General features: G+C 38.9%; 3 protein-coding genes across 5 annotated transcripts; 1 reads left to right on the plus strand and 2 right to left on the minus strand.

Moving 5' to 3' along the window:
- Positions 1-1,599: 1,599 nt before the first annotated feature.
- LOC103846588 (thioredoxin M2, chloroplastic) lies at positions 1,600-3,500 on the minus strand. The gene is made up of 2 exons (XM_009123536.2): positions 3,207-3,500; positions 1,600-2,100 (listed from the first exon to the last, which is right to left on the minus strand). The coding sequence occupies exons 1-2, from the start codon at positions 3,439-3,441 to the stop codon at positions 1,781-1,783; spliced, it is 555 nt and encodes a 184-aa protein (XP_009121784.1). The 5' UTR covers positions 3,442-3,500; the 3' UTR covers positions 1,600-1,780.
- Positions 3,501-3,926: 426 nt separating this feature from the next.
- LOC103846578 (CASP-like protein 1C1) lies at positions 3,927-6,617 on the plus strand. Its single transcript, XM_009123524.3, has 3 exons — positions 3,927-5,499; positions 5,591-5,693; positions 6,207-6,617. The coding sequence occupies exons 1-3, from the start codon at positions 5,342-5,344 to the stop codon at positions 6,438-6,440; spliced, it is 495 nt and encodes a 164-aa protein (XP_009121772.1). The 5' UTR covers positions 3,927-5,341; the 3' UTR covers positions 6,441-6,617.
- LOC103854085 lies at positions 5,249-20,587 on the minus strand. 3 transcript variants are annotated; one of them, XM_033279625.1, is made up of 2 exons: positions 16,382-20,587; positions 5,249-5,259 (listed from the first exon to the last, which is right to left on the minus strand). In XM_033279625.1, the coding sequence occupies exon 1, from the start codon at positions 19,066-19,068 to the stop codon at positions 17,977-17,979; it is 1,092 nt and encodes a 363-aa protein (XP_033135516.1). In that variant the 5' UTR covers positions 19,069-20,587; the 3' UTR covers positions 5,249-5,259; positions 16,382-17,976. The 3 variants fall into 3 exon arrangements, with proteins under 3 accessions (XP_033135516.1, XP_033135515.1, XP_033135514.1); XM_033279624.1 differs by lacking the exon at positions 5,249-5,259 and adding an exon at positions 7,209-15,647 and having other exon boundaries at positions 15,722-19,111; XM_033279623.1 differs by lacking the exon at positions 5,249-5,259 and adding an exon at positions 7,209-13,305 and having other exon boundaries at positions 13,977-19,111.
- Positions 20,588-21,924: the final 1,337 nt, after the last annotated feature.

The following is a 21,924-nucleotide window of genomic DNA, read 5'->3' on the forward strand; positions in this document are numbered from 1 at the left end:
AATGTTATAAAATCGGAGGGTTGGGAATTTGCGTACGCCACCTTATCTTCGACCTAAAATAATTCTCCAAATATATAGCATATGTCTCAGTAAAACATTATAAAAAAAGGACGGCAACAACAACAAAACATTACAAATAAAACATTAATCTTATACATCTGCATCGAAACATAATCAACAATCAAGACTTCACCACATAATTGCATCTAAACCATATCCTAAAACTATGATGAAATTTAATTTTGTCTACCTATCGAACCATCAGTAAACGCTAATTTGCTTTTCACATCACAGCTATATGCCAATTCTTGTAATTTATATCATTAAATACTTCATATAAGAACAAGTCAAGGTCAAACTGAAGTAGAAAATAATAAGAAGGAAACCATTAAAATTTTAGTCTCAATACTCTGATATTATGTTTTTTTTTTTATATCGTGGAGTATCCCAAGTGGTAAGTCCAGACTAATCTCCACGAAGTTTTCCATTTAGGCACGCACAGTTATAGATGTGCGTTATAGATGGGAAGGTGGCCAAAGCGACTCGAACCCAGGACATACACTCTAACTGGAGTTCTATTACCACTAAGCCAAGAGCTCTTGGTTAGTGTGAAATCATGTTAGTAGAAGAGAATGGCCAAACTCATATATGAAGAGGTTCCGTTTGTACAATTGTTCGAAATTTGATTACACTGGTTATGACAAAACCAATTCTACTCTATTCATAGACATTAATAAGTTTCATAATAGGGGTTTTTGGTTTTTATGACTTTTGGTTTTTCTTTAGCAGAAAAAAAACGAGAATGAAAGTGACCACACGTCAGTTTGTTTGGTAATGCTACGGGGTGAATATGATTTTACAGTCCCTTTACTATACTTGAGTTTTGTATATAGAACTGAGTTAATCTTTACAGTTTCCAAGTCAAGTTGACTAAAAACTACGTCAAAATGAAATTATGGTCAAGAGTTGGTTTACAAACCGGAATGATCGGGCCGAGTATAATTTTTCCGAACTAACAATTGTATGTGGTCCGACCTGAGTCTAACCAGGTTTAAAGACATTTTGAATTTTTTCTTGGCGGACTTAATTTAAAACAAAATCTTTACGTACTAATCAAATGATTATCTTCCTATGACTTTTTGTTTACATTATCCACCAAAATAAAACAATTTGAGTTCGGTGGAGTCTTGTCCTATCAACTCTTACAAAGAATATTCATATCAGTCCAAGAACATTCAATTCTTTTTGGCTTTCATTCAGTTTGTCCTACATAACATCCTTATCCATAAACTGGATACGCATGAAGTCTGGTGAGACTTCAGAAACGTAAAATATATTTCGCTTCGCGGATCAATAAAGGGCTTTTCCAATTCTAAATTCTCATTATTTAGTCCCTTTACGTAGAACAATCCCTCACAGAATACAATATTCAATGCCTAGAGTTTTTGAGCTTGTGACCAAACCTTAACGTGTGTTCATCAAAAAGGTTACAGAACTGAACACTCTTCAGATCTCTGGATTACATCATTGTTTACTTTATTTTCACACGGTTCCATTAATCTAGACTTTGATGTCTTTAACGGAGCAAGCGACGGTAAAAAATAATAATAAAAACATGAGATCATATTATTTATCCATGTCTATATGTTCAGTGATGAAGAAAAGATACAGCAGAAGAAGCAGATAGCTATAAAGAAAGAGCCAGTTACAGAGAGAATGAGAATGCGAAACAGAGGGAGAGAGAGAGAGAGAGAGAGAGAGATCATACAGACTGACAATCTCATTGCAAGAACTTGTCAATGCTAGATGTGAGTGTGGATTTGGGCACTGCACCTATGATTGCGTCCTTCTTCTCGCCATCGACAAAGATCATGATCGTTGGGATGCTTCTAACATTGTACTGGCTTGGGGTTGAAGGAGAGTCGTCGGTGTTTAGTTTGTAGAACTTGACCTTCCCGGTGTACTGTTGTGCTAGCTCATTCACGAGCGGGTCAATCATTTTGCAAGGTCCACACCATGGTGCCCAGAAGTCGACAAGTACAGGGCCGTCTGCCTTGAGAACTAGAGAATCCCACGTCGAGTCGTTCACTATTGAAACTACTATAATCATCAATTAAAAAACAACAACTTTATCCTTTAGAATCATGAGTAAAAAAAAGCAAAATAAGTTAGTACAGATATAAAAAAGGATAACACTTGCTAAGTTAACCAGCCAGACAGCTGAAAACCATTCATCCATCTTTGGTCACATGAGACGTTGACTATTATTGAAACTACTACCATCATCAATACACACAAAAGAAACAACTAATCATTCAGAATCATGAATGAAAGCAAATCAAATTAGTCAATATTTTGAAGGATAACACATCGTAAGTTAATAAGAGAGATAACAGAAACTCATTCATCAAATCAATCTCTGGTCACATGCATTAAACCTATAGCTATATAATTCCAATCTAGAAGTAAACACTTGATGTTAACATGATTTGGATGATGGAGTTACATAGTATATACTGCACACACATCTTACATAGAATCCATGAATGAAGCACAAACAGAATGAAGTTTGTGTGATTCAAAATCAGTCCAAGTGAAGGATAATGCTCGTGTCAATTACTGAATGTAGCAGAGAGAGAGAGAGAGAGAGAGAGAGAGAGAGAGAGAGAGATCCTTGCCTAATCTCACTAAACACATTATCATAAGAAAGGATTCACCTATCTAATATCTTAGAAAAGCAATAGTATCAATAACCACAACATCCCCATTGTACAGGACTAAGCACTTTCTTGTCCTAAATATTGTACAGGTAGGCAAAATAATCTTATACTTATCAACTCTAAAAGCACAGAATCCCCATTGCACATAACTCAACACTGTCTTGTCCTAAATGTGTGTGATCCAATCGATAGATACTTCAAATTTATGAAAAAGAGTATACATTTTGTCTTGCTTAATATCCACTGAAACAAGAGAGATCCCAAAACGCAACTTTCTTCATTTTTCAACACGCAAAACGACGTGAACTAAGTTCATCTCAACAGAAAACCTAAATTTCAGCAGGGAAACGCTCTCTCTCTCGCTCTCTCTCTCCTAAAGAAACGTGTTCAGCACACAATCTCCTTAACATAAACAACTATCAAAAATCAATCAATCAACGCGATGGAATCAAACCAAATCGAACAAGGAAAGAGATGTTAGCATACAGTCAGTAGTGGTTTCCTGAGCTTCGCAGACGACGACGCCTCTTCGTAATCGAGTAACCCTAGGTTGAATCGAGGTCAACGAGGACGGCGACTGAGAAAGACGGATTCTCAATCCTCCTGATTCCGGCGAGACGGCGAAGAGACGGCGAGCTGAGAGTGAGGAGGATGCTGCGGCTTTCGTCTCTGAACGGAGAGAAAGCGGAGGGAGAGAGGTGCAGGTGAAAGCAGCAGCCATGGCTAAGAGAGAGAGATCCTCCTAATCCCCAAGTGTAAAATAATATCCAGATAATAAAAATGAAAAAACATATATAAATGCTTCTTTATTTTTATTTTTTTAACACTTAAAAAAAACTCGGAAGCTTTTTATTGGTTGAGATTGATTTTTGTAGATATATCAGGAAAAAAACTGTATGTCTGTGGAAACCTACTTTAATGGGCCTTGTATCAAACATAAAGCCCATGTTCACAAGATGATGGAGTGAAAGACCCGACCCGACACATCCATGCATGGGTTACTCCATTGGCGAAAATAAAAAGCATGTTAATGTGTTAGTGGTAAACTTTTCTACTGATTAATCCAATAAGGCTGCCGCTCTATTAGTATTGGCAGTGATAATGTATATACACAACCTATTACATTAAAGCCTCTAAAGCTTATTAAGACGATTCTTTAGATATCAAAATTATATTTAGAATGTAATGGCATCCATTTCGAAACTTTTGTGGTCAAGTCCTAAAGTTTTGTGGTGCAAGGTTCAAACTTTTGAATCTGCAATTGTGTTTGTTAGTAAATGCCATACATGTCAAGCAGACTATTAAGACAGCATGGGTTCGTTTGCTCGTTGAGTCTTTGTAGACTTAACCAGCCTAACTCGTTTAATAACCAGCCTAACATGCTTCTAAGGGTGTGGTCTTAACACATCTTAACCTTTTTTTTTTGCTTCAATTATCAATTGGCATTCTTAATCAGCAAAAACATATATATGTAACTAGTCTATATCTCTTGCGTTAATATGCATGATCTTCGTATATATATTTTTGTATCCTCGCGTTCGTCCACGTCGTGTGGTAGTTGGTAGACATTTAAAATCAGTTTCTACAATTGGATTTCGTTTCTAAACGTAGGGGAACATTCTATCTCTTATCTTTTTCATGTGAAAACAGTTTAAATAGGTCACCCACTACATTTTTTTGTTCTGTATTTCACTGACTTTTGCCACTAAAAGCAATTTTAGATCGATAGTTGAGAGGAACCGATTCATATTTAGATATATGGAAAATTATTTTACTTTTAAAAAAGAAACGACTTTTGTAGACAATTTTTATTGCTGGTAAGTGGTAACTATCAATTTACTTTGGACAAAAAAGAAATATATAAATATATTCGATGTATATATAAAATGTCAACGTTAATACCAGCCCACCAGACCAAAGCACATAAGTTAGGACAACGGCTCACTGAAAAAAAGATATTTGTGTACCGTGATGTCATTACTCACAAAATGTATACTAGTTTAGTATTTCCCTATAAAATATATATTTCACATTGAATTCTAAGATAGGGTTTGAATCAGCCCTGTTTGCATCAAATCAATTGATATGTTGTCCTTAACTAATTAATATAAATTAACCCCTATATAAATTATATTGTAGAGAAAATACTAAAACCAACTAAGAATTTGATATAATGAGTTTCCTAAGAAAATAGAAACATTATGCGTGTTTGTTGACAAACAAAAACAATACATAAAAATTGAAGAAAAAATGTTTGTTAAAAAAAGAAATGAAGAAAATAGAAAAATGCATTTTAAGGAACAAACTAAGATTGCACGTTAGGCCTTTCTACAAGATAATTAAACTATATACATTCACTTTTATGGCTTCACGTGTCATAAAGAGAGCAAGGAAAGGTACGTAGTCGTGTGCTGAAAATCGGACGATGACGGTGAATATAGTTGAAAAGCTCAACTAACAACACATTTCACTCAGCTAATATATATCTTGTTTATTACCCATACATTTATTTCATGAACTCATGTGTTTGTGTTCTTCCCTTCATGAGCTATATTTTTGTGTTTTCATTTTTCTCTGTTCCATATAAAATTAAAATAAACTAGATTGTTATTGATCGATCTATGGCGAAGTTGACAAAGAGAATAGGTGCGCTTGTGCTGCGGTTAGCGGCCTTTGGGGCGGCTCTCGCTGCTTTGATAGTTATGGTCACTAGCCGCGAGAGAGCTTCCTTCTTTGCCGTCTCTCTTGAAGCTAAGTACACCGATATGGCCGCCTTTAAGTATGTTAAATGCAAACAAAAATCGATTATGTTCATCTCATAAGTTATGTGAATATTTTTAGCTACTAATTGGGTATAACATGTTTTGTAGGTATTTTGTGATCGCGAACGCTGTCGTGAGTGTTTACAGCTTTCTAGTTCTGTTTCTTCCTAAGGAGAGTTTACTGTGGAAGTTCGTCGTCGTCTTGGATTTGGTAATAATTGGTTTATTGTTTTTAGTACTTCTCTTCGTTCATTAATTCATTTGCATTCTATCTCTAAGCATAGTTTTTTTCTAAAGGTAATATTATTGTTGATATCTAGTAGTTTGATGTGTTCAGAGGAATAAAAGCATTTTTATTGGTGAAATACTGAAAAATAATAAAATGTTGATTATTATAGTTCAAATAAACAATTGTTTTTTAGAAGAACAAAGTAATCACAATATTATATTTTGCATGAAAGTTTTTTCACGAAATTATCATATTTCCTCTTATTATCATTTATCGTTGAGATACTTTCTAAGAACTCTTTAATGGAGATGTTCTAGTAAATTAATCTTTGAATGGAAAGTTAAAACATACACTTTCAAAAAAGTTAAAACAAATAAACTTGAATGTAATGTGTCTTAGTCGCACGCTTTATTATAGGTTGTTAGGTGACGACTATATCAACATACATACGAATTGTCACATTAACGTTTGACCGTTTTGGTGAATGTATTGGAGGTGATGACAATGCTACTAACGTCAAGCATATCAGCGGCGTTAGCGGTGGCGCAAGTAGGAAAGAAAGGAAACGCAAACGCAGGTTGGCTTCCAATTTGCGGCCAAGTTCCAAAGTTTTGCGATCAGGTCACCGGAGCTCTCATTGCCGGCTTCGTCGCACTCGTCCTCTACGTCTTGTTACTCTTATACTCTCTTCACTCCGTCGTCGATCCTTTTCTTCTCCAGAAATCTTGAATCTAACTTTTTTTTTCACTTTCAGTATCGGTTAATATACGTTTTAATATCTATGTAATATGTCGTTTGTGTATTGTATTTATATGTTTTCTGTTTTGTGTCGAGATTGTCATAGTTATTGCTTTTTTTATGGACTAATTAACATTATAGACTGAACCATTCTCATAAACTCTTACACTACCAAAAGAACTTCAATCCTCCATACGTACATCTCTATCAATCATTTGAATTAAATATTTGTGATAGTATCAACAAAAACTGTGTTACAAACCTAAACATGTGCAATAACTTCAGCTAACCAAATGGATATAGAGACATCTTCCCCTAGCTATGGAAATGAGTATTTGATCAAAACATAATTGCACTTGTTAGCTAGTCATTTCTCTCAGTGTAACAAAATACCATTTATGAAAAAACACTGAGCATGGGCAAGTTTCGTCTTCGCCTCCGTTAATCTTTTGCATCGTAAAAACAATCGATGTTACAAAACATGTTTTGTTTTAACGTTGTAAAAATGTCAGGCTGGATTTGAATGTCATGTTATGCCGACTTTACTAGTTTGTGTAAACTAACTAAACTAAAATATGCGTAATTACAAAACTGTCAGATTTATTAGTTTCACAAAATCTTGTAATTTCGCGGTTTATGATATGGATTTTTTTTTTTTGAAAAAGGGCTGAAAAAGTTAATATAGCACCATGCTTATGATATGGAAGTTGCTACCATAAACCGTGATATTCGAGCTGATATTCCAAATATATTAATTACCTTCAAAGCTAGTGTTCTCAAATGATTAGATTATATCTTGTGATTGTCTGTAAAGACAAAAACTAACTTGTGATATTATAATCTTTCGGCAAGAAAAATATACTGTATAATACTAATTTCAGAAAGTATTATGCTGAATTGTCGATCACCAAATACACATAAACCGGCAGATATGGACATGTTTACGTGGGATAACTGGGATGGAAGTTTTGCTTCTGTATTAATATCGCGAACCGGTTTGTAGTAGCGAAAATAACATTATTATTTTCAGATTTCATCATCGTCAAATTCAACGTTACATTTGAACAGGCTTGTAGTGAATGGACATGTGGCATGAGTAAAAGATAAAGAAAATTGTGAGCCATTTTGTTAATACGAAAAAGCCGAAAACATTATTATTTCCATCATCGGCAAATTTAATGTTAAATTTGCTCCACATCATTCAGAGGGTGTATGTATATTTTTCTAATGCTTCGGTGAAGCACATGCGACCATTTGTTGCGTCAGAAGTCAGAACAAAAGGAAGATTCCATCTAATGAATTATAATCCCACATGCCCATTTTTAAAACTATACAAAATAACTTATAATAGTCCCATAAGAGAATTAAGACAAACTGAACCAAAAAGAATCTTAAATGCTGGTGAATCTAGTCTCGAATGCTGCTGAACACTCCTGATATTAGAATTTGGCAGAAAATGTTCATACTAATAACAGTAAATACATTTCAAAACAAGAAAATAGTAGTAGTAAATAAGAACAATTAATATGTTATTATTGTTTCTCTTAGCTGTTACCATTACATTAACAATTTACATTCTATCCTTTTGATGAAAAATATTATAAAATGTTAAAAGAAGTTATTAGAAAAGGAGAGGGATATGGGGGGAGAGCATGGAGGGGTCCCATGTGTGTTTCGAAAAGCAGCAAACATGACTTTCTAAAGTCTTGTTTTAGCGTCCAAAGCGGTCTCACTCGCCGTTCAGCTGTTAAATTTTCTTGAAATAAATCGCTCCACTTGTTTTTTTTTTATTTTTGTTTCTTTCAACCCACTTGTATTAATAACAATAATGATATGGGCTAATTGGCGAAATAGCTAAGTCTGGAAGAGAAATTAAGTATATGAACATGATTTTGACATAATTAAATGGGTAACAATTGTCTCTCACCTCATCCGGTTCTACCCTCCACGCTTACAAGTCTTCGGTGAGAGAGAGATAAATGACGTTTACGAAATTAATTAAATAGATGACGATGTGATAGAGAAAGAGATGACGTTGCGGGAAGGAGGAATGGATGACATTCACCATGCACTGTGCATATCATAAGGAGAGAGTAGAAGCCACGTCCTCATGAAAATAACCGCATGCTATTTACTGAGTTCAGTAAATATGTGGATGAGAATAGACCACCCTCAGAAAATATCTAGCATTCCATATAATTTGACAGTCTGTCCATCTCTTGTTAAGTAAGAAAAAGACAGTCACTAAGGTGAAAGGAGAGAACGAGTTAATGCTCAGCAGATTCGACCAGGTAATCATCAGTAACAACCAACTAATCTTTGTATTTATCTGTATTTGGAGTTGATGATCAGTATGTTCTTTAATATGTATTATTGTCTCAATATGGAATGGACCATTTGATGTAGATCTGAGATAGTACTTTTTTACATCCAACATACAGATGACAGGGCAGGATAAAGTCTTACTTGTCCATGGGACGTGGGTCCGTGATAGCGATCAACGGTGGATATTTGAACCTGACATAACGGCCAAAGTAGAACATTTCATTCGGATTTTCTCCGGGATGACGATGACAGAGTTATTGACTTCGGTGAGAGAACGCTATCAGCTATCATCGACCGATGCTACGCTCAAGCTTTCATATCAATATCCGGAATGGGTGAGCTTTGGAGATGCGGAGCTCGAAATGCCTCAGTACATAACCGAGGACACAGAAATAGGGGTGTTTCTAAACATGAGGACATCTATTGAAGAAGTTCCTCTATATGTCTCTATCTACCGCCAATCACATGGAGGGAAGCTACTTACTAAGGAGCGCGAGACAGAACAGAGGGTGCCTATGGCAGAGGATGGTGTAGATGGAATCGATGAAGAAGACTGGCATACCTTTGCACTATCCGAAACCCCACTGACCATGCCACTCACTCAACCGCAAACGAAGGCCATTCCACATGAAGTGCCCGACTATTCTGTCGCAAAGGCGGGTCGATCTAAAGAACGACTCCCTACTATTCCACATTCTCCAGGTGGAATAGTAATCACAGAAAGAGGTGAGCTTACCCGCGCAACCAGGCGTCAGACAGGCCCGAGTGATAGGGAAAAAAACAAACGTCCTGTCGAAGAGGATACAGAATCCGAGTCTGAGTCAGATGATGACATGGTCGTTCCTGTTGTTCCCCCGGTTGTTGGTGAAACCGGAGAAGGGTCTAGGCCGGTCCGGAGACGTCTATTATTTGGAAATGCTGGCATTCCAGACACTGACGGTGGAGTTGGAGATTCAAACTCTGGTTCAGATCATTCTGAAGAATTACCTGTAGACGATGGTCTACACTGGGGTAAATTTGATGAAGCACTCCACGAGATGCTAAACAACCCGAATACGCCAGCTTTTTTTGGAAGGGATGCTCCACCTGTATTCAACAATCGGGAGGGAACAGGTAAAAAATAACTTCTATGTTAATACAAATGTAGAGCTACATCATAAGGAATGCAATTACATAGAATGGAATTGTAATGTCCACTTTCTATACTATATTTGCAATGTAGTATCTAATTCCATATTTTACAAATAATGGACATGCAGCTGAATGTTTCATTGACTTTGTAGGGGTTGACACGGCTCTGGCCGACATCCAATACGAGGGAGATGACTTTTATGTGGGTCGTGTTTTCAAATCCAAAGCCGACTGCAAAATCAAACTTGCAATACATGCTATAAACCGGAAGTTCCATTTCAAGACAACTCGTTCAAGCCCTTCCATACTACTTGCACAATGCATTAGTGATGCATGCCCATGGCGCGTGTATGCGGTGTTGTTAGATGCCAGTGGGAACTTCCAAGTCAGACAAGCTAACCTAGTTCACTCTTGCACCGTTGACGACCGTAGAAACTACCACAAACTTGCAACGACTATCGTGATTGGCCAGATATTGCAATCTCGTTTTGTTGGTATTAAGAAGGGTCCCACTGCCGCCGCAATAAGGAAAATATTGCTAGATGAATTTCATGTCAACGTTTCATACTGGAAAGCTTGGAGAGCTAGAGAGATGGCGATGGAGCATGCAATGGGGACCATGGTTGGGAGTTATGCACTGATACCTCCATATTTGGCACTCCTTCAGTCTTCTAATGTAGGAACCGTATGCTACGTGGAAAGTACGGATGAAGAAGAAGGTGGAACACGGTTTGAATACTGTTTTGTTGCTTATGGAGCATCGGTGGCAGGGTATTCGTGTATGCGGAAAGTTATTGTTGTTGATGGAACGTCGCTTAAAGGGAAGTATGGTGGGTGTCTTCTTTCAGCCTCAGCACAAGATGGGAATTTCCAAATATTTCCCCTTGCGTTTGCTGTTGTTAATAGCGAAAACGACGATGCTTGGGAATGGTTTTTCCAGAGGCTACAAACTTTTGTTGTCGATACCCCGGGTTTAGTTTTCATCTCTGATCGCCATCCAAGTATCGCCACAGGACTGAGGAAGGTAAATATCCGTACAATCTTCAGTGAACTTTAAAGTTAGCCCATTCCATTTGGCAACTATACTATATGTACCATTAACTGACTATATAAAATATTTGTACTTGTACAGGTATACAACCATGCTCAGCATGTCATATGTGTTGTTCATCTGTGGAGAAATGTGATGGCAAAATACAAGAGTAGCAGACTAGCCAACCTTATGTCCGCTGCTGCAAGAGCTTTCACCGTGACTGAATTTAATAAGAAGTTTATTGAAATTCAGAAAATCGGCCCAAATTGCGCGGCTTACTTGGTTGATATAGGTGACGATTAAATCTGATACTATATAGTATCGTAAGATACTATACTATATTGCTTACTTTCCATTCTATTCAATGCAATAACGTACTAAATATAAAACTGGCCACTACTTATCATTGTTGTTAACAGGGTTCGACAAGTGGACTAGGGTTCATTTCAGGGGGAATAGGTTCAACATCATGGATTCAAACATAGCTGAATCCTGGAATGGGGTGCTTAAGGAAGCACGTGAATATCCCCTCATTACGATGTTTGAGTACATACGTACAACAGTTATGTCTTGGTTCGCATTGCGTCGAGCGAAATCAACCCGGGAGCAAGGAACTATCACCCCAAATGTCAGGAAACTCGTGGAGGAAAACTTTGATCTCTCCACCGCTATGGCTGTACGTGATATAGCCGATCTTGAATACCAAGTGCAGGACCCCGCCGGGGAGTGCTTCACAGTTTTATTGGGTCCCGGTACTTGCACATGTGGTGAGTATCAACTAATAGGGATACCCTGTATGCATGCGCTAGCTTGTTCCACCAGGGTTGGATTTCCATCAGATGCGCTGGTGGCAACGGCTTACCGTGTACCAACATGGCGCGAAGGCTTCATCGGAAGAATCTATCCGGTCCCATCTGTGGGTGGATTAGAACTCGGATCTGGAACTAGAGCTCCATTACTTCCACCAGCAGTACGCCGCCCACCTGGGCGTCCTAGGAAAGTCCGCATCCTATCACGTGGGGAGTACAAGGTAACCTACTATACCATTGATGAAATTTGTAAGCATAGAACGGAATAGTTAGCCAAGCTTATGGAATAGTCAGCATGAATATGAAATTGTTAAAATGGACCAAAGATAAAGTACAACATGTAAATATTGTCGTAATACCTATTAATATGGAACGTTATATATTCTACATTTACGCAAGAATGATATATGTTTAACTTTGGTATGTAGAAAGGAGGAGGCTCGTCAAACAGGAAATGCAAACGTTGTGGCCGTTCGGGACACAACAGGGCATCCTGCCGCAACCCAATATGATAAGCTATAACTACGGAGAAGGCAGCAGAAGGCAGTTCGAAGAAATATTTTGGGAACTGGGTGATTATGCAGTAGCCAGTGTCGTCTACAGACAGGGCATGTACAGGAAGTGGAAACGGGGCAAAACAGTGTTTTAACCAAATAGAATGGTATATGCTTACCGGTTATATATCTATCTATTTGGTATGTACATATTATGTTATGCAGACCCCTTTAAATCACAACTACTGTGGTTGTTGTACGGAACACCCCAGACCTTCTCTTTTGTCTAATATTAATAATGCCGTTCTCCGCTATTTGCTCACACCTTAGAAGCCTTAAGCCTGTAGGTTGTTTTTCTATACTATTTGCGTTTCGTACTATACTATTACTAATACATTCGAACCGTTAACAATAGAAATCCTAAACACAACATCCCCACTCATACTAAATTCTAAATCCATTACAATAACACCTTTTAATAATACCAAAACCTCATCAACACCCCCACCCTTATTGAAAACTAAACCCTACCCCCGCCCCCCCCCCCTCACACCCGTAACCCTATACACATTACGATTACCCAATATAACGTGATATTATAAATCGTCATACACGTTAACATTTCCACCTCAGCACAACAAACCAACCCGTAGGGAAAAGTAAACCCAAACCCCCACCCCACCCCCATAAACCCTAAACCCAATACAATGACCCCGGTGTGACATGTTGTTGTTGTTGTACGGAACACCGGTAGACCCTTTCTTTTGTGTTATATTAATAATGCAGTTATGTAGTATGTCCACATATCTTAGAAGCATTTAGTGGGTCTTACGTACCATACTATACCAGTTACTACCAATACCATACTTTAATTAGTCATATATGTCCTTACCCATCGAAATAGTTAACATAACATCCACACGGTTACGTAAAAATCTTAGAACTAACGTACCATACCATTTCGTGTAAGACTATACTACATTAAAGTCAATATGGTGAAGTTGAAATAAGCAGACAAACGAATAACCATGACAAAAGGAATTCTATACAGTTAAGCCCCATACCTGTACACACATATGGAAAACTAAACCCAAACCCCACTCCACCCCCATAAACCCTAAACCCAATAGGAAGGCCCCTTCTAGACATGTTGTGGTTGTTGTACAGAAGACCGGTATACCTTTATTTTGGTGTAATATTAATAGTGCAGTTATGTAATATGTCCACATTTCTGACAAGAATTTAGTGTTTACATTGTTTATTCTATACTGTTATTGCTATTACTATACTATAATTAGCCCTCGAAGACGTGACCAATCGAAATACTAAACATAACAAACCAACCCGTACGGAAAACTAAACCCAAACCCCCACCCCACCCCGATAAACCCTAAACCCAATACAATGACCCCGGTGTGACATGTTGTTGTTGTTGTACGGAACACCGGTAGACCCTTTCTTTTGTGTTATATTAATAATGCAGTTATGTAGTATGTCCACATATCTTAGAAGCATTTAGTGGGTCTTACGTACCATACTATACCAGTTACTACCAATACCATACTTTAATTAGTCCTATATGTCCTTACCCATCGAAATAGTTAACATAACATCCACACGGTTACGTAAAAATCTTAGAACTAACGTACCATACCATTTCGTGTAAGACTATACTACATAAGCAGACAAACGAATAAAGCAGACAAAAGGAATTCTATACAGTTAAGCCCCATACCTGTACACACGTTAACATTTCCATCTTAGCACAACAAACCAACGCGTATGGAAAACAAAACCCAAACCCCACCCCACCCCCATAAACCCTAAACCTAATAGGAAGGCCTTTTGTAGACATGTTGTGGTTGTTGTACAGAACACCGGTAGACCTTTATTTTGGTGTAATATCAATTGTGCAGTTATGTACTATGTCCACATATCTGACAAGCATTTAGTGTTTACATTGTTAATGCCATACTGTTTTTGCCAGTACTATACTATAATTAGTCCTCGAAGTCGTGACCATGCGAAATACTAAACATAACACACCAACCCGTACGGAAAACTAAACCCAAACCCCCCACCCCACCCCCCACCCCTAAACACTAAACCCAATACAATACACACTTGTATGATACAAACGTAATCACCAACAACCCCACCATTTTTGAAAACTAAACCCAAACCCTCCCCGACCCCTTAATCATATTGACAGTACCATTACTCCTTCCACTGTTAATTTATCAATCGTCAAATATAGAATAGTTAGTACCGGAAGATTGACAAAACAGTATGGAACATAGATGGAATGTGTTTAGTTCACATTGGATTTTGTAGATGAACATAAACTTGGGTATGACTTAAGAGAGAGTAACTGAGCATATCCTTCCTTCCACATGTTGTACTATCAGTACTCTAAAGGGTAAACACTAACTCCCGAAAATATACTATGTTAATTGGATGGAATAAAGAAACCCGGGACTGAGTACATCATAAATTAAACATAAGAAATCATCGTTTGTTAGTCTGAAGAAACAAAGGATTACAGAGTAAAACATAAAGAGGTAGGAGAAAGGGAATTCAGCAACAGAATGTGGATTACATCAAACAGGAATGAACATAAAGTAGTACAGTTCTGAGAACGACTAAACTGCAGGATTAGGGGTGACCACCTTAAACATACACAGGGTAGAGATCGCATAGTTCTCCGCTGCAATACGGACCTCCTCATCAGTCAGAGCCAGATCAAGCAAAGGCTTCCCCACGGCAGCAATTTCTAACATGATCAGTGCCACAACCGCGGCGTACCCTAACAACAGGAAATGGATTACTATAAATACTGCGTGGAATGGTAAAATAGTTGCCTCAGAAAGTATAGTACGATAAGCGTATGGAATAGTGCCGTCCAGTAAACCAGAAATTTAAATTAGAGGCGATTAGTACCTGGATGTTCAAGTAGAACTGGTATGTCTAAGCGAGAGATGGGGAACGGAAGGTAATTCAACTCACGAGCTCGAGAAGTTAGACAGAACCTCGATACCATGTGCGGCATCATAATCGATATCGGGTTGACAACATCTTTCAACACTGAAATAGGAGGACATGTCTGGTTCGCGTCCACCACATAGATGGCCCACATAGGCAAATCTACGATCATACCAACCCAGTGTCTGTCTTTAACCAGAATCAGACTGTAGAGAAAGTCTACTTGCGTAAACCACTGTGGCCGGTGCATGAACTGACTGCGCAGAGACACCGGGAAAGTGAAGGCGGACTTATCTTGCATGGCTTCAAAAGCAGGATAACTTCGGATCAGATCGATAAAGAAAGTTGGAGGGATGAAGTCAAATTTTGAAGATGGATTGCTGTCACGCCTCTTTCTTATCCAACCTACAACACGATCCACAGCCTACAAAATAGACATAAATAAGAAGGAAAACAAAGAAACATAATTTATGCAAAGGAGTGAGATTTATAACTTACCTCATACGAACAAACACCGGTGCAATTGAACAGATCATCCAAAGAAGCAACGGAACTGATTGACCCGAGGGATGGCGCATTTGATCTGAAGGATAGTGGTAATACCGTTAGTTCAATATTTCCTGACTATACCATATTATATCATATGGAATATATAGGTTTTAAATGGAATAGTAACACAGAGTATTCTGTCAACTTACTTTGCCTCCGCCATTGTCTTCATGAAGGCCTCTCTTGCAGCTGGGGTTGGCGGAGTAAATGGGGAGAAGCCACCTATGAAGGTGTGTTTTTCTTGACGACGAGGCTTTGGGTTACTTGGCTCAGCCGCCACCTTTTTACCCCGTTTAGGAGGTGCAGGATTATCATCAGTTTGACGCGCCACTTTCTTGTTTCCATCTTTCTTACGGACGGGGGGTGCAGGAGGAGTGTAGCGTTTCGTACTTATATGCGTACGTCTACTAAAACGTCTGCCACCATCAGCTTGACCACCGGCTGCATCAGTGTTCTTATCTCCAGCCTATAAACATAAATTTATCACCTCTGCAAACACACTTTACATTTGAGCTGGGAAGAAGGTCAAGCATTATACCTGAACTTTAGTAATTGTAACATCATCTTCATCCGCATCCTCACCCTTATTCGCAACAGTAGCGTTACCACGATCGTCATGGACACCATCAAGACCCACTTTCTCCGGATTGACATCTGATGATGTCTGAGGTACATCATTTCCAGAACCAGCGGAGGGTCGGACCGGGTTCTACCAATATAGACATAGAATAGAATCCATTACCAAATGGAGTAGGTATGTAGATTTATAAATGGAAATATAGACTACAGAACTTACTTTATCAATGCCCGCTTCCGATACTATTTTATTAACGACGCCAGACACTGGGTCATCAACGCGGTGTTCCGATGATACATTCACTTCGTCCTATATAGATTAACCACATTTTTCAATTAACTGAGCCAATATACATTATTATATTATTAAGACAAAGCCGACAATTTGAGTGCTTATCAGGTTTCTACTCATTCTTACCACATCAACTCGAGAAGGAGGATTGGCGGCATCAGAATTGTCAGGCGCTGCGACGTTTACTGAAGACGAGGGATTCTAAATTAAAATAGTATGGCAATGTCAGTGTTAAAGTAAAATAGTATGGAAATAGTCTACTTCCATCAGCTGCATATAATGTTATAATACACAACAGAATTTAAAGGACAAACCTCCACGTTTATGGGGTCATGTCCACTGCTAGCATCTCCCCCCTGGTCGCCCACCTCCACGTTTCCAATGTCAGCATCTCCCCCATGATGGACCCCTGTCTCCGCTCTTAATTCGGCTCCATGAGTTGACTCGGTCTGTTTACCCGTAGGTAGTCCTTCACCCATTTCCCCTTCATCCAGATTCTGTCCCAAACCAGCGGAGGCGGTCTCTGTTGCCGCAGCAGCGTCTCCATCTCGCGGTGTTGACTAGAGAAAAATTCAAACAATTAAAATGCTATGGAATAGTCTGGCAATATAATGGAATGACATAATATAAAATAATAATTTCATTGTACTGAGATTTACCTGTGGAACACCACTATGTGTAGTGTGTTGATCGGGATTAGCCTCTGTATAGTTGAAATCATCATTCTGACCTCGGAATGGTGACGAATGTCTCGCAGGACTAAACCCATACGTTGCTCCCATATCCGCACCGCTAGGCCCAGACTTAAGTAACTGATTGATCTTATCAAACGCCCCTGTGACCGTAGTTTCCAAATGGGCAATCGAGGTGGTAGCTGCTTGTAAGTCGGTTCGAAGGCCTCCCACTTCAGAATCAAAATGTCCCTTCAAGCTCAGAATATAACCCTCAAACATTGCAATTACCTTATCCTCGTAAACCTCAGCTGCACGCCTAAGTAGTGTTTCGACATCAACATGGAAACTCTCACCACCATGCGGGGCACCCGAGGGGTTAGCTGATGATTGACCTCTCGGATATCCAGCGTAACCACCACTCTCTACGCCACCACGATGAGCATTATCCTTTTCAACCGGGTCAGGAACATTTTCATCACTTGACTCCGACGTTTGTGCATGACCCTTCTTCACTTTAACATCATCCGCTTTCACACCACCTGACCAAGTGTTATGCTCAAATGGGTAATCATCCTCAATCAAAGCAACCATGGTATCAACACTCGTATCTTCCTTATCTCCCAATCCACGATAAAGATCCTCACCCACTTCATCTGTGCTAATCAAAGACCGGACATATGCCTGCAACACAAATACAGGACATTGAAAGGCATGAAATAATAAGTAAGTAGTCTGGTCAAATAAAAACAGGGGAATGTTTTTGTAAGCGAAATAGTATGGTATAAATTGATAAATGGAAAGGTTTCTGTATAAAATAGACAACGACGCTGACTAACCTGTCCCAGTTGATCAACCGACTTGGCCGAGACAATGTTGACTACCACCTTTCTTTCAACAACTCTCCTGATAATCTCTTCGCTGGACAAGTTGGAATCTGCTAGAGGATCCGCACCGCCAGTCTTAATAATGATAGAAGGACATGCAGTGACAGTCACCAATACCATCGCATGAGTAAACCCTTGAAGGGCCATTGTATCCTTCACATAATTTACTGCAGATCTTGCTTTCGTACTTCTCACCGTCAGTAAAAATGACTCCCTGCCCCATGGATACTTCAGGAAAGCGTCAAGATCACCAAGCATGCTCACTATTTCGGGTCTGATATTTGTTGTCCCACATGTTGGACACAGAATTCCTTCCACCAAAACCAACAACGAAAGCCGCAAACGCGTTAACCGATCCTTGTATTTTTTACCCCTCACAAGACGGTCCATGATCCATCCAGGTGTGGGCTTCTCCTCCCCACGAAATAAATCATCCCATATTGACATAGACGATTTCCCTTTACCGGACGCCTTTCCTCGCCCGATACCTTTCTCGGGGGGTTCTCCAGCTAGTCCAACCCCGTCGCCACAGTTTAGTCCGGTCACCATAGCAAAGTCTTGTATGGCATAGCGTATCGGCTTACCAACGAAGATCCACCAAAGTTCAAACTCTTTTGCAGTGACCAACTGGCGTGAGAGGCAGTAATGGAGGAACATTACTGAGAAAGTATGCGACCCCATCTGCAAAACTCTCCGGAACTGCGACTGATTCAACATTTCCAAGTCCTCTTCCTCTAGTGCATTCTTTATGAGGTCAATCCACCGTAGGTTGAAGTAGTTATTAACCCGTTTCCGCCCTGATGGTTCGGAACCCGCCTCAAACATTCTCAGAGGAAGCCCTAATTCGTCCATTTTGGCACTGCGAACCATGAAAACAATGCAACCAGTTAGATTGACAGAGACAGAAATCTAATAGTCTGCACAAATATGAAGTAGAATAGACTGAACACGTAACCAAAATCGAAATTCACAGTAAATGGAATAGCACACAGACTCACTATGTTATTCACAGACTATATTGTAACTACAAAACATAAATGGTCTAGTACGATTATATATATGAAATAGACTAAATCCCGGATTGACAATGACACCACTTTAATATTCAAAATCTATTTTCGTGTTCAGATAATGCCGGTTGAAAACGAAATAACAAGATAACCGAAAGCGACGACGCAGAAATCACCGTTACAACATTCCAAACGAAGGCAGGGACTCCATTTTTGTTTCTTTCTTCGAATGAACTACCACGTGGAGAGACCAGTAAATCGATACAGTACAGAAAAGAAATGAACAATTAAATCTCTCTTCAAGTTGAAAAGAACAAAGAAACGGACAACAAGACTCAAATCCGGTCGGAGTAACTGAAAATTTCAAGAAAATAGAAAAGTACTTTCGAACTTACAAGAGTACCGGAGTCTCCCTTGCCGGAATAAGAACTGAAGAATGCTTTCCCTGTTCAGATTCGTCAGTCCGTGAAGAAGTATCGCGGCGACGAGCAGTTTAAAGTCAGGGAAAAGACGATGTCAATTTCCGGTGGTGATGAAAGAGAAGAATAGTGCCTAGTTTAGAGAGATAGGAATGGTAAAGTAAAAAAGAAAATTAAGGGTTACTGATTCGCCACGACAGTTGAGTGAACAGTTTAAATTTTTACTTAATCTTTATTTTTTTGCCCGTTACTCCCGGTAAATAAGGAGGGCAAAACGGCAATATTTTATAAAAAGTGAGTCATATATCGGTGAGTTAGGGAAAGTAGCCATCGAGTGAATTATGCGGTTATTGGACGTCATACAGTGCAATTCCCCTAATGATATTGCTAATCTTGAACAAATCGTGGATTGTCTTTTCTTCCAGTGATATCATCCTTAGTCAAAACATCTCAAATTAAATAAATATATAGTTGTGAATTAAAAAAAAGGTATAGAGTTTACAAAATTAGCATTTGCGAATGTTTTTAAAAGTTTGGCGTTTGTATAGATCACTGTCAGTGTCATGAATCATTCGGTGACTGCAAATTTGTAGTATATGACAAAAAAGAGAGTTGATATTTGCCATTCTCGATATTTTGAATTTTTTTCGTCGACATACAAACTCAACATTTTTGAAATCTTAGATTAAAAACAAAATGGAGAAAACGATACTTACTAATTAATTATGTACTAGCGTCTGAACATTAGTAATATAGATATATAATTATAAGAACAAGAAACATATATGCAGACCTGCATATATGCACAAAGGCTCAAACCAAATTTAAATAATGTTACAAAACAAGGGATGTACTTGTTATGAAAAATTAATATATAACCATTCTTAGCATTTTTTACCTAACCCTTAAACTTTATAAAGAAAAATATGTAACATTCTGGTGTGTGGTATATAAAAATATTTTTGAAAATTGATTTGATTATCTCTATTATTAAAGTACACTTATTTTGTTCGATTATACATTTATTTATAATTTCAGGATTAAACGTGATTAAGATAGAGTAGTGAAAATATACATGATCTACTAGAAAATCTTTTGCGTTTTGAGTGAGACCAAAGACAAAAATCATATGATGATTGTATGGTTATTAAATTACTTTGAATTTGAAAATAATTAATTCATCGAAAACCGAGTAAGCGGCGTGGATAGCCATAAGCTATTAGGCCATTACAAAATTTATGACCAACAAAAAAATGAAATTGATTTTAGTGGATGATATATTTTAGAAAGTAATAAAATGGTTCCAAATTTCAATACATCAATGGTTTTCTAATGCTGACTTGCTTTTCCTCTTTTACTTAAACGATAAGGAAACGAGAGAGGTTGAAGAAACAAAGAAACTTCCTAAGCATTTACAAATATATCTTCAAAAAATCTAGTATTTACCAAGTAAAATCATACAAAATAAGAAAAAAAAAGAAGAATCTATTTCCCAATTTGGTTTTCACCGGAAAAAAAAAACTGTCTTAACAAAATCTTAATGCACCAAATCATATAAGAACTTTATTTGACCATTGTCATTAGTTTTTTTCCTTATGGTAATGGATCTTCAAATAATTTAAATTAAATTAAAAAAAAAGAAAAAAGAAACAAAAACGCGGAAAGGAGAGCCCAAATCGTCTCCGTCTGTCATTGTCGCAGTCTCTAAAAGAGAAAAACAAATCGCAACGCTTCAATATCTCTCTCTCTCTCCCTATCGTTTGAATCAGTCTCCCAAGATCCACCACCACACATGCTACTATGAGCCTCCGCCACCGCACCGTCCCCTCACAACCCGGACGGCCCCCGGCGGCGGGCGCAATCGACGAGGAGCCCTACAACATCATCCCCGTCAACAACCTCCTCGCCGACCACCCCTCCCTCCGCTACCCCGAGGTCCGCGCCGCCGCCGCCGCCCTCAAAACCGTCGGCGACCTCCGCCGCCCCACCTACGTCCAATGGCGCCCCCACTACGACCTCCTCGACTGGCTCGCCCTCTTCTTCGGCTTCCAGAAGGACAACGTCCGCAACCAGCGCGAGCACCTCGTCCTCCACCTCGCCAACGCCCAGATGCGCCTCTCCCCGCCGCCGGACAACATCGATTCCCTCGATCCCGCCGTCGTCCGCCGCTTCCGCCGCAAGCTCCTCGGTAACTACTCCAGCTGGTGCTCCTACCTCGGGAGGAAGTCCAACATCTGGATCTCGGATCGGACCCCCGATTCGCGGCGGGAGCTTCTCTACGTCGGCCTCTACCTCCT

This window comes from Brassica rapa, chromosome A09, assembly GCF_000309985.2.
Source record: "Brassica rapa cultivar Chiifu-401-42 chromosome A09, CAAS_Brap_v3.01, whole genome shotgun sequence".
Taxonomy (NCBI): domain Eukaryota; kingdom Viridiplantae; phylum Streptophyta; class Magnoliopsida; order Brassicales; family Brassicaceae; genus Brassica; species Brassica rapa.